This window comes from Saccoglossus kowalevskii, chromosome 22 (genome assembly GCF_978046115.1).
Source record: "Saccoglossus kowalevskii chromosome 22, keSacKowa6.1, whole genome shotgun sequence".
Lineage (NCBI taxonomy): Eukaryota > Metazoa > Hemichordata > Enteropneusta > Harrimaniidae > Saccoglossus > Saccoglossus kowalevskii.
The window spans coordinates 25,664,964-25,678,451 of record NC_140662.1 but is presented as its reverse complement, the minus strand read 5'-3'; the positions used below and the strand labels follow the sequence as shown (position 1 = coordinate 25,678,451).

The 13,488-nt window shown below is 32.2% G+C and overlaps 1 protein-coding gene across 1 annotated transcript in view; it reads right to left on the bottom strand.

The window, feature by feature from the left end:
* Positions 1 to 13,488, bottom strand: part of LOC100367237 (titin) — a 405,512-nt gene that overhangs the window by 45,792 nt on the left and 346,232 nt on the right. The window contains exons 332-333 of the mRNA XM_085495847.1: positions 12,949 to 13,275; positions 3,054 to 3,401 (exon numbers count right to left, since the gene is read on the bottom strand). Of these exons, the coding sequence (XP_085351973.1) occupies positions 3,054 to 3,401; positions 12,949 to 13,275 (675 nt within the window). The remainder of the gene's footprint in view (positions 1 to 3,053; positions 3,402 to 12,948; positions 13,276 to 13,488) is intronic.

Genomic DNA, 13,488 nt, shown 5'->3' with positions numbered 1-13,488 from the left:
ATGTTAGTGTCACAGGGCTTGTGTGACATATATTCACAATCAGACTTAAATAAAGTTGCATAGTTAGGTGAGCTGATGTGATGATGATTAATGCTTTTTAAATGATTAGTATTTGCATCTACTTCTGCTGAAATATGCATACAATGATTAGTTTCTTGATGATTGTTATGGAAAGATTCACCATCTCTGATCATGTGTGTTCCATTAACAAGCAATTCCCCACAGTCTAGGTGGTTAGGAATAGTTGCTACTGTGATTGGGTGCTTTCTAGGCTGTTCTATGCAAGTGTCCTTAGCAGAATCTGGTTTACCAATGTCATGATGGTTATGGTTAGTAAACATTTTTATTGGTAGCTTCCCGGCTTTTTCTCTGTAAATATCCGTAACAGAATCTGTTGATTGGCTTAGTTTACCAATGTCCAGATGGTTATGTTGAGTATGCATAGTCACTGGTTGCTTTCTAGGCTTTTCTATGCAAATGGTAGTAATGAAATCTGTTGATTGGCTGAGTTTACCAAAGTCAAGGTGATTATGATTAGTATGCATTGTCTCTAGGTGTTTTCTAGGCTTTTCTGTGTAAATATCCGTAACAGAACCTGTTGATTGACCGTGTTTACCAATGTCCAGATGGTTATGATCAGTACACGTTGTCAATGATTGCTTTGTATGCTTTTCTATGCAAATGGACGTAACAGACTCTGTTGATTGGCTGAGTTTGCCAAAGTCCAGGTGGTTATGATAAGTAGGCACTGTGATTGGCTGCTTGCTGGGCTTTTCTATGTAAATGTCAGTAATATAACCAGTTGATTGACAAAGTTTGCTAATTTCCAGGTGATTATGATTAGTAGGCATAGTGATTGGTTGCTTTCTAGGTACACCTACGCAATTGTCTGTTGAATGGCTAAGTGTGCCAAAATTGAGGTGATTTTGATGCGTGTGTTTTGTCACTGGTTGCTTTCTAGGAGTTTCCATGCAAGTGTCAGTAACAGAATCTGATGATTGGCTGAGTTTGCCAAAGTCTAGGTGGTTATGTTTAGTAGACACTGTGATTGGTTGATATCTAGGCTTTTCTATACAAATGTCTGAAATAGCATCTGTTGATTGGTTGAGTTGAATGTCAATGAAGATGCCTTTACAGGGTAGTGGACTCCAATCATCCATGTCCAATGGCACTGATTAAATGAATGGATGAAATGAATTAGTATGACAGCAACAGCAAAGTTAGTAATGTCAGTGGGATAATGAAATGAATGAAATCACCAATCAAGTACTGAAGAAGTATTGCAATATGATGGATACAACAAATATTCGTTATACCATGTAATATATGCCATTTATGGTCTTGCCCAACCTTGAAAATACAACTTGAATTTTACACATAAGCGTGTTTTGGTAAATGTAAAATAACCCTTCCCAGATAGTGAAATACACTAGAAAACGTGTAACATTTAATCCTGCTATATTTCTTTTCAAGAACATTATATATCATAAAACACAGCAATTTTTATCTCTAAAAGTGTAATTTTTTCTTTCAAAGTTGCAAACCTGACTTCAAGACAATTGGTCACTCCCCTCGAATAATTTGAACAGGAGGGTACAGGAGATAATCATCATTAATACATTTCTGCATGGACAGTTTAATATTATTTCAGACACAGCAATGCTGTTTTTAAGATACTGTGAGCTTTCATTCCTTGTTAGTTATGGACCAAATCACATTTACAGAAAATTATAAATAACACCCTTTTTTAGACAGGCATTTCCTGAAAATTTTTTTTTTTCTTGTTTTAAATTTTGAATTAGGGAACCAGACCTAGTTTTTGAATATGAGCTTCAATTGTATGAATTTTACAATCCAAAATGGCTGCTAATTGCAAAGACATTGTTTCTATGGAAACAAGTTCATGTATCCTGATTTTTTTTCACTTTTTGTCATTTATTTGATGAATCTTTTCACTCAGCAAAATATCAAGAATTTTGAGTGCATTTAAAATTTCCAAATAACTGTGTCCATTACAGTGCAAACTACACAGTCGATTTAACCTATATTTGGTTAGGACATTTCTTCCAATGTAATTAAATTTGTCAAAATATGAGGAAAGTTTCTTAATTCATTAAAATCAGAAAATAATACTACTGTCTAATGACACCCTCCCCTGCAAATTAATGGTTTGATCCATATTTTAATTATTCTGCTAATAATGTAGTCCAAATTCGCAGGTGTTGCCGCAATTAATCATATGGACGAGATCAAAAGGAGATATTTACAATATTAATTAGTTAACGGTCTAGTAAATATTGCTGTGTTCAATACACTTTTTTAATGATATTTATTTTCTAAAAATTGGAAAGAAAATGTTTCTATGTAATGTGAATTATAGTTTTCTAACAATGACACTGTTATTATTCTTCAATAATATTCATCTTTCAGTATTGTGGACTGATTTATTTAAGATGTATATGTATTACTGTAAAATACTTTATTTTCACTTGGAATTAATTTTTACTATTTTCGCTAAAAGAATGATTCAGTGAAATAAAATCCAGCGATTATATATTTTTTCCTATATTTTACATTCAATTTGTCAAAAATCAGTGAAAATAAATTCCAGAAAAAAAGAGCCAAAATGTTTTCAGCAAAAAATTATTCCAGCTAAAATAAAGTATTTTACAGCATACTGTAAAACATGTTGAAAAGGCGACATGCAGTTTTAGCGAATTGTGGTAAAATGACGTAATAGCGAAATGCTGATTTAGCGAATCTCTCTTGTCATTGTTGATTTCCTGTTTTCACAATACTTGTCTGTTGCGTGCCAAAACAAATGCACATTTATCACCTCCATGAAAAAGAAAAACTGTCAAGTGTAATTAGGAAGCGCCCCAGATTTTTAAATTCGGGATTACTGTATACAAATCCCCAAGCCTTGGCCATTTTGAATTTATAATAAAGTCATTAGCAACATCTTGAATTAGCAAATCAGTTCTCTCGTTAAATTCGCTAAAAAGACATGCTTGCGAAAAAGACATGTTTTACAGTATTGCTTGATATAATACCTGTTGGTTGTAGTTTAAGTTGTGCATAACAGACGGCATCACCGTCTTCATTGACAGCTTCACATGTGTACTCTGCAGCATCTTCCTCACAGACATCAGCAACTATAAGTCGACATAAACCGTTCTCGTTCTCATCAATAGTAATTTTTTCACTTTCCTTCAACAAGTGATCATTGCGATACCAGTAAATTGATGGCTTTGGTTTTCCACGAACTTGACATTCAAAAACAGCTCTACCTCCTGTTATTACGTTACAGTCAGATAAAAGCTGTGAGAAAACTGGTTGTTTTCTTTGTTCACTCACTAATGGCTTATGCTTGACAAGCTCTGAGATGATATCTCGTGGTTCTGTAAATAAAATAGAAAATATATATTCAAATTTATCAAATCTCCCAGGATACAGATGGTTTTCCTATAAGCCTCCCAGGATAGAGATGGTTTGTCCCTAGTACCCTCCCAGGATACAGATGGTTTATTCCTAGTACCCTCCCAGGATACAGATGGTTTGTCCCTAGTACCCTCCCAGGATACAGATGGTTTGTCCCTAGTACCCTTCCAGGATACAGATGGTTTATTCCTAGTACCCTTCCAGGATACAGATGGTTTATTTTTAGTACCCTTCCAGGATACAGATGGTTTATTCCTAGTACCCTCCCAGGATACAGATGGTTTGTCCCTAGTACCCTCCCAGGATACAGATGGTTTGTCCCTAGTACCCTTCCAGGATACAGATGGTTTATTCCTAGTACCCTCCCAGAATACAGATGGTTTGTTCCTAGTACCCTCCCAGAATACAGATGATTTGTCCCCAGTACCCTCCCAGGATACAGATGGTTTCTCCCTAGTACCCTCCCAGGATAGAGATGGTTTGTCCCTAGTACCCTCCCAGGATAGAGATGGTTTGTCCCTAGTACCCTCCAGGATAGAGATGGTTTATCCCTCCTCCCAGTCAGTCTAGATGTTACACAACACAACAATAATATTTTTTCCATAGAGACAAACATTAATCATTCTATTGCAAATTGCACTCTGGTTGATGAAACAAACTGCTATAAAAACCAAATAATGATAATTGTTTCATTTTTATATTTTCCCTTTGTAAGTAGCATATACTATAAAAATACATTACACAAAATCATGTTCATGTTTAAAATCCTAATCATTTTCATTTATCCTGCAATTAGACTATTCTATTATATAGCAGGGGTGTGCAGTTTGTTACATTACATTAGTAGATTGATTGCTTTCGAGAAAAAGATAATTTCAGTGACAATAAACATTCATAGACTAATGGTTTTTACAAAACGTTCACATAACATCTACGCAGCATTTACACGAAATCTAAAACTCAAAGAAGTGGATGTTCCTAAAGATAATGACGACACAATACTCTCATCTTTTCAGTTACAATTATATCACGCCTCGGTTGCTATGACAACCATTTAAGGCCATTTTGAGGAGAATGGATGTAATGTATGACAGGTTGTTTAAATTAATTACGAGCCATGAATTCAATTTGATTACATTTAAGGTTTTCTGTTCTATTGCTTACACTTGTCTTCGTTCTCTTAAGAAATTTTTAAGGATGTTCGACTTTTGTGATATAGACTTGGTTTTATCATAACATAAGGTTTTATATTACAAAAATGTTTACTTTCTTCTTATGTGTATCAAGTATAGTTCCATGAATCTCAGATAATAATAACTTTTATTAAATTATTACTCAACAAGTACCATCTGAGGGTATTGTATGATAAGACAAAAACATAAAATACATTACATGGACAGAAACAAATAATTCCTAATGAGAAACTATTAAACAAGCAGCCTATCGGCTGAGATAGCTCCGCTGTTAGCAATGCACATTTCAATTAAAGAACTGAAGACATCATTAGAAAATGAACAATATGTATAGTATCAAAGCAATCGAACTTACAGTTTTTAACAAGAAGTCGAAAATATCACTTTCTACCAAAAATGATAAAAATATTCACCAAAATTAGAGAATTTAAGATATCATCACGAAATGAACAAATCTGAGAAAGGTCTACATGTAGTATCTATATATGTAATATCAAAGCAATTGAACTTTTGGCTTTTAACAATAAGTCCAAAATATCACTTTTTACCAAAAATGACAAAAATATTCACCAAAATTAGAGAAATGAAAATATCATCACAAAATGAACAAATCTGAGAGAGGTCCACATGTAGTACCTATATATGTAATATCAAAGCAATTGGACTTACAGTTGTTAACAAGAAGTCGAAAATATCACTTTCTACCAAAAATGATAAAAATATTCACCAAAATTAGAGAATTTAAGATATCATCACGAAATGAACAAATCTGAGAAAGGTCTACATGTAGTATCTATATATGTAATATCAAAGCAATTGAACTTTTGGCTTTTAACAATAAGTCCAAAATATCACTTTTTACCAAAAATGACAAAAATATTCACCAAAATTAGAGAAATGAAAATATCATCACAAAATGAACAAATCTGAGAGAGGTCCACATGTAGTACCTATATATGTAATATCAAAGCAATTGGACTTACAGTTGTTAACAAGAAGTCGAAAATATCACTTTCTACCAAAAATGATAAAAATATTCACCAAAATTAGAGAATTTAAGATATCATCACGAAATGAACAAATCTGAGAAAGGTCTACATGTAGTATCTATATATGTAATATCAAAGCAATTGAACTTTTGGCTTTTAACAAGAAGTCCAAAATATCACTTTTTACCAAAAATGACAAAAATATTCACCAAAATTAGAGAAATGAAGATATCATCACAAAATGAACAAATCTGAGAGAGGTCCACATGTAGTACCTATATATGTAATATCAAAGCAATTGGACTTACAGTTGTTAACAAGAAGTCGAAAATATCACTTTTTACCAAAAATGACAAAAATATTCACCAAAATTAGAGAATTGAAGATATCATTACAAAATGAACAAATGTGAGATAGGTCCACATATAGTACCTATATATGTAATATCAAAGCAATTGGACTTGCGGTGTTTAACAAGAAGTCAAAAATATCATTTTTTACCAAAAATGACAAAAATATTCACTAAAATTAGAGAATTGAAGATATCATCATGAAATGAACAAATCTGAGAGAGGTCTACCAAAGGTACATATACACAAAGTATCAAAGCATTCAGGCTTGTAGTTTTCAAGAAGAAGTCGAAAAAGTAAAACATTAACACGGACGCCGCCGCCGGACAATCACTCATATGATAAGCTCCGCTTGACAAAGTCGACAGCGGAGCTATAAAGAAACTATCAATTGCAGAATTAAAACCCCATTGTTCTTATTTAATTTGTATATTGTATTTTGAAAGAATTGGCCAGTACAATGCATTACTACAATTGCATATTGTTTTAATTTATTCTTCTTTCTGGTTTTGATTTCACATTCTTTAATTAAGAATTTCCATTTTTCCTTATATAATTCACAATGTAGGATGAAGTGTATTTCATTCTCGACTACTTTTTCATTGCATTTTTCTTTTCTTTTATGAGTGGTTTTCTTCTTCTACCTAATTCAATTTCCAAATTATTGTCACTGATTCTAAACTTTGTCACAATTCTTCTTATGTTGTAGTCTTTCATTTCACTAGTATTTTTCCATTCCAAAGTCTGTTTTGAATAATTGGAATGATAGAAAATCTCAATGTTTTCAGGTTATGTTGTGAAGTACTTAAATTGGGGGAGTCATCACCTACGCATGCGTCAGATGGCCATAGCATGTTGTTGTTTACAAACAAGCGTTCCAAAGCTACCCATGAGCCTTTGCATTTTTAGCATGCGTTTTTAGCGTCGCTTGGTCCTCAATTCCCAAGCATGTGCAGGTGACAATCCCTACGTTTTAAGTATGGCTGTTATAGTTGCTACATCTTCAACACTTCAAAGTGACACAGAAGTGACTTCACATGATGTCTTACTGCACATGTTTTAGTATGTATTAGACAATGTTATTGTCTACAGGCCCCATCATTAAAAAAATTACAATGTTTTTTATATTTGACAGAGTTACGTTTTACATTTTTCCTCATAGAGCCTGTGTATTAACTGCTTAATTTGAGCATACGATTTTCTCAAAAATTATATTGGTGACCCCGTTTGTTATTACTGCTGAATAGATTATATAAGAATAATTTCCCAGAGTACCAAAAATTAGAAAATTCTCAATGAAACTGATTGATCATCATTTTTAAACCAAACTTTTTACCTGAGTTTTTTTAACCTTATGCAAGAGAGTTATTGCTAGAAAATTTATGCCTACAGAGACAGGTGTTTTCTACAACCACCTGATCAATGTGAATTATTGGAGACAGATGGAGTTGCATAAATAATTTTGATCCCTTAAGCAAGTATATTGTGCAATAAATAATTGAATTTGAAACTAAGCGTTTCATGAGTATACTTAATTTGTAATCTTCAGCCAGCAGGTATTTGGTTACCATAGTAACCCCACAAGATGTCATTAAAAATGTATTCCCCCTGTTCTTCAGTATTAATATATTTTATTGCTGTATGTTATGAATTAGATCATGTTTTTAATTATTAGTGATAGAACAGGAAGACCAATTGATATATTTTTCATAAAAGCTTCAGGTTAGACAAAGAGTGACAGTAAATGACCCCATCCATCATTGTTTTCTCTAACTGGGAATATTGTTATATAATATCCTTATCATATATATTAGACTTGTTATCACCTAGGTGTCATGTACATAACCCTGTGGTGATTTATACAATATACTGTAAAGGGGTTAATTATTCACTGGGTTTTAATTTTGCTTATTTCACTGCCTGGAAAATGTGCTAAATTAAAACCCAGTGAATATGTAAAATTTAGCATAGAACACATTATCTAAATGATAAAACCGTGAATTTAAAACCCATCAATATTCTTGAATGTGCTAATGTTGGTGACGTAAAGGAAAATTTGCCTTGCTAATGAGCGAGTCGAGGGCCCCGGACAACTTGGGGTAACTTGGACTCTTTCTTGACGAGAGTTTGCTACTTCTGGCTCTAATTGTTCACCGACCGTTCATTGCTTCCTGCCTCTTCTTCTAACGTTAGTAGTGTTCTCCATGACGTGGAGTAAGGAATAAATATTGTAATAAATTAGAGTAGCACGAACAAATTAGTGTTAACAAGATGGCGAAACAACAAACTAATGACGTCATGTAATTAATTAAGTCACGCGAGTCTCGATGAGATATAACGCGAGAAAAGCGCCATAAATTCAACGTACTACGTACATTAAACATACACAAATGCGGATATAGCTTTTTTGAGAAAAGGGGAAAATTCTATAATTTTTTTCAGTTTTTGTATAATACTGTGTTTTGTTGTACATTACATTATTGCCAAATGTCAAAGTGGTAAGTGATTTTAACTGTAAGAGTCAGAATATTAAAGTAGGAATGTAAGGTTTCTGTCATTCATTATGTTATACAGACCCCATCATTGGGTGAAGCAGAATCAGATACAAATCAGTGCACAATTTGATTATGCGAAAATAGCATACAGTTCAAAAATCAATCATGTGTTCGTCTTCAATAAATCTTTATGACATCTTATTTGTATAAGACCATCCCTGATTATTACCCTAACCCTCCATTAGGCTGCTCTATCCAATCTTATATAGATCTTTTTTATGACTTGTCAAAATAGCAAAGATGTTACAGGGCTATTAAGAGAATACAGCAAAGTATGACCAAAATCAGGATTTGTATTGACCATGCATCTTTTATTATCTTTTGCAAAATATTTTTCTTTTTCATCACTTTGAAACTGCCATGTTTTTTGACCCAAGCATTTCTGGCTCACATACAATATTTTTGGAAAAGTTATCCTTGAATTATAGTTGCATATTAGTTTGTCAATTTTAAGCATTTTCACTTGTTTTTTAAGTATCAAAACTTGGTATATCTCTGGGATATGTCTGGGATATGTCATTTACACGTTTAGGGTTAAATTTTGTGATTATTAATTACCTAATTTGCATTAATTACCAATTTACAGGTCACCTATCATCAAATCTCAATGAAACTTGGTACATAGGTGCTTTTTGCAATCTACAGATCTAAATACTTTGGGGTTGAAATCATTGCATATTAATTACCTACTTTGTATAAATGGGGTCATGTGACCATATTAATATGCATAACTGTAATATGCATAACTGTTGCAATAAGGACTACTGCTATAATGGAGGTATTTGACAAGAGATTGACTAATATATCATATGACCATATATGATTATGTGACCTAATTAATATGCATAACTGCTGCAGATAGTGACATGCAACAAAGGCTAAAATAAAAGCATTTTCCATGAGATATGATTAAAATAACACATGTCCATATATGGTCATGTGACCTAAATAATATGCATAACTAATATCTTAAGTACTGTTGCAGAAAGGGACTTGCAACAAGTGCTATATTTGTCTTGTTGGACATATATGGTCGAAAAATCAAAACTTCATATATGGTCATGTTTGCTTTATATATTTATAATTGTTAAATGATAGCCACTTTGAACTACCCTGATCATTGCTTGCACTTGTATTTCAATCACCGTATTTGCTCTATTAGAAGCAGTTTATTTCTTTGTGAAAAGATATAAAAGCAAAACAAAATTAAAAAAGATCAATTTATGAATCTTTATGATCTAGAGGATCTCCTTCTATGTATTCATGTATTGTATTTGAATTTGTGTTGTCTTTATTTTTACAACACATATTTAGTAAAATTGCTAAAATATGACATAAATAAGGTAAAAAGTACATTGTTTTATTATTGAGTCTGTGAAACCTTAAAGGAAATCACCAAAATGTTGAAATAGTGAGACAGTATAAAAATATATGTTTTCACAGTGTATACATACTTTACCTTAACTTTGACATTAATTTATAAATACTTTCACAGTACATATGTCACTGCTCACCATATAGCCTGGGATTTACCTTAACTTTGACACTATAGTACCATTGTGAAGTTTCTCTATTGAAAAGGACCTGCACTTGTCAACAGAAAGGGCAATTTTATCAAGATACACTGACATATTGATGGATCACCTGACTGTGATGTTTCTTCATGCTATCGTTCATGCTCACATATGAATTGGGAAATTAAGCTTTTATTTCTCCAATCTCTGGTGGCATGTTTCTATGGCATTGGTTTATAAATTAAATTAAGTTATATTAGTGAAAGTTACTTGAGGTTGGAATTACAGACCATGATTTGAACCATACTAAGCTTGAATCTCATGTTTAACTATTTAATATACAAACTTGCACATTAAATGCATAATTTGCATATTTTGGTATGCGATTGTTCCAGAGTATATTGTATATGTTATTATTCTGTAGATAGTTATCAATAGCATAAAACACCATAAGAGTTTATTGGTTTTGGAAATTAGATTCTATTTTAAATATTTTCCACTTTAAATTTCATATTTGACAAACTGAAATGCAAATTAGCTATTTACTGTGCAAAAATTTTAAAAACAGTATTCCTGTTCTTGCATATTAAATAGCTAATATGCATAAAAGGTCATGTGTTCCAAATGGCCATATGGCAGACAGCAGCATAAAACATGCAAATAATTACCTGTGATTTAAAAATTGAAAATATGTTGTTCATTTAGAAAATGTGTGAATAATCCATCAAATATGGATTCAGATCAATACAGCAATAAAATATTGTAGATTAAAAAATGTTGATCTTTTACATGCACAGGATATTACAATTTAAATTCTATCTACTGGTATATTATTGTTTTGTCATGGCTACCAAATAAGAAATTATTGTGGGGGGCTTGTATTTTGTAACATCTCTATTCGTGCAGAGAAAAATCTACACATGAGAAAAGTTGAATTGTCACTATAATCTTTAAACAGATGCAAGATTTTGAATCGTCAATTGAAAATATTCACATTTTGTAACTTTTAGCAAATTTTTAAAAGTTTTGTGGATTTTACTGCAAGTTTGTCATTAAAGTATATCTAAGCATGGCTCCATAAGTTACAAAGTATCAACATTTTGTAACATTGTGCTTGGTGTGCATCCTTCAATCTTAGATCAAAATTCTAAATCGGTAAATCAAGACGATAAATAAACAAAACAAAGTGATTCAATTCTTCCTGAGTTTAATATGATTGATTTGGCCAGGAAGATGCACAATAATAAGTTTATTATAAGGATAATACAAAGTATCTTTGTTGCTGAAATTCCGTGATACTCCCGTTGTTCTCACTTTGTAATATGTAATACATGACTCTTTTTAGAACATAATTTATACAGAACGTATTTATACAGTATATATTGTTTGAATGTTTGGTGTGATTATCGTACACAAATTGTGAATACTGTGCGAGTGGCTTATAATAACGCTATAAGATTGGTCTTTAGCCTTAAACGGGCTAGCAGCGCCAGTGGTAATTGCGTGAGTAGAAATATTTTCAACTTTGAATCTCTTCAGCGCAAGGCATTATATAACTTCAGTCAGCGTCTACTTACGAGCGATAATGCTTTAATTCGTACTTGTGTCAACTCTGACAGTTTTTTCTTATCCAAATTTTGGACTAATCTTAGACGTTGTATTTATTAGTGTTCGTGTTTGTTATGTATTTAATATGGGACTTTTTTGGCCTGAAATAAAGGATTAATAATAATTAATAATAATTAGAACAGGATTTTAGACATTTTTCAATTCAAAATTTGGTTTCTATGGAATCTGACATTAAAACACCATCTTTTGTATATTTAAGTATCATATCTGATATATTTTTTTGTGTGTGTTAATTCTGGTGAAATGAGTCATTGGTATAAAAAAGATTTTTGGATAATAATTTTATGGCAGCTAATATAATTAATATACTAGTATGCTTTGTTGACGTGTGATGGGGTGTCACATTATAAAACTATGTGCACCTGGGGGTTCTACAAGTTTTCATCCCCTAATTAAAATCGTCAAAATAAGATTTGATTAAAAGTTATTTTTAGACTCATATATACTATTACAGTGAATAGAGAGAGGATTCTTCTCAGAAAGCTAAACTTAGTACATTAATGCTTGAAAATCAGAGCAATTTGGCAAACCAACAAGCTAATGATTGGTACTGAGCACAAACAGCAATATTTAACAGTCCATTATTTCCTAGCAACTTACATGAAACACAAATGGCATTATCGGTAAAGTACATTGCATACTAGTAGTAAATTGATTTAGTATGCAATTATGGATTTAGTCCACAATTATCATTGTATAATGATGGGTTTAGGAATATTTCTGCATCATTATGGAGATCTCATCATGTCTCAGCACTGTCTTAAGAGTCTTCACAAAATCTTCTATAGCTGGAGGTTGGATTTTGCTGTAATTTGATTCTCAATAATGTGTTTACGAGTGCCTACTATATATGTCTGAATTAGGTGTACAAAACTGGTATCTTCTTGTAATAAAGTTACTACAAATGCAAAGGTCGGAAAATAAATATTTTTGTATAAAATTCTATATATAAAATAAAACATGTGGTCATTTATTTTTATAATGATATTTCAAGAATAATTGTATTTATTTTGCTTTGAGAATCATATATTCTAATTCATCTATGTATATATTTAATTTCTACAAAACTAATATGGCCTGGAAAAGTGATTTGATTAATTTGTTTTCAATAATACCCCGGTACTTATTTTCCTCTTCAGGAAAGTTGAATTTTTTAATTTGTTAGTAATTTTAAGCATAAAAAGTGTTAACATGCACATGATGACCATAAATATGAATATTCTTTTCTGGCTCTTGCGTTTAACTAAATGCCACTGTAAAGACAAATAATTTCTTACCTTTAAAGTCCACTGTTAGTTCTGCATAGCAAACAGTTTCACCATTTTCATTACTAGCTTCACACATGTACTCGCCATCGTGTTCACCAGTAGCAGAATCTATATGTAGAACACACTGGTCTCCTCGCTGTAATATTTTATATTGTGTGTTTTTGGATGTAATCATATTTCCATTGTGATACCAATTGATGTCGGAGTTACCACAAATTCTACACACCAGCTCCACTTGATCACCTTCACTCACATCTAAGTCAACTAACTGCTGAGTGAAAACAGGTACCGCATTTCCTAGAGACTGCTGTTCAGGTTCTGTGTTGTCGCTTTTACCTGCTTGGATGAAATAAGTATATGACTGAATGCTGATTTTTGATTTATTCTGTTCATATTGTCTGTATTGTGTGTAGGCATTAGAGCGGCGTGGCATGGTTAGCATTAATTTATCGTACAAAAGAACATGTATGTTGTTGAGCACAGATATGTTATAAGGTACCGCACTGTCATTTGCACACGGTGAGCACAAAAAGTGGTACAAGATGTGGA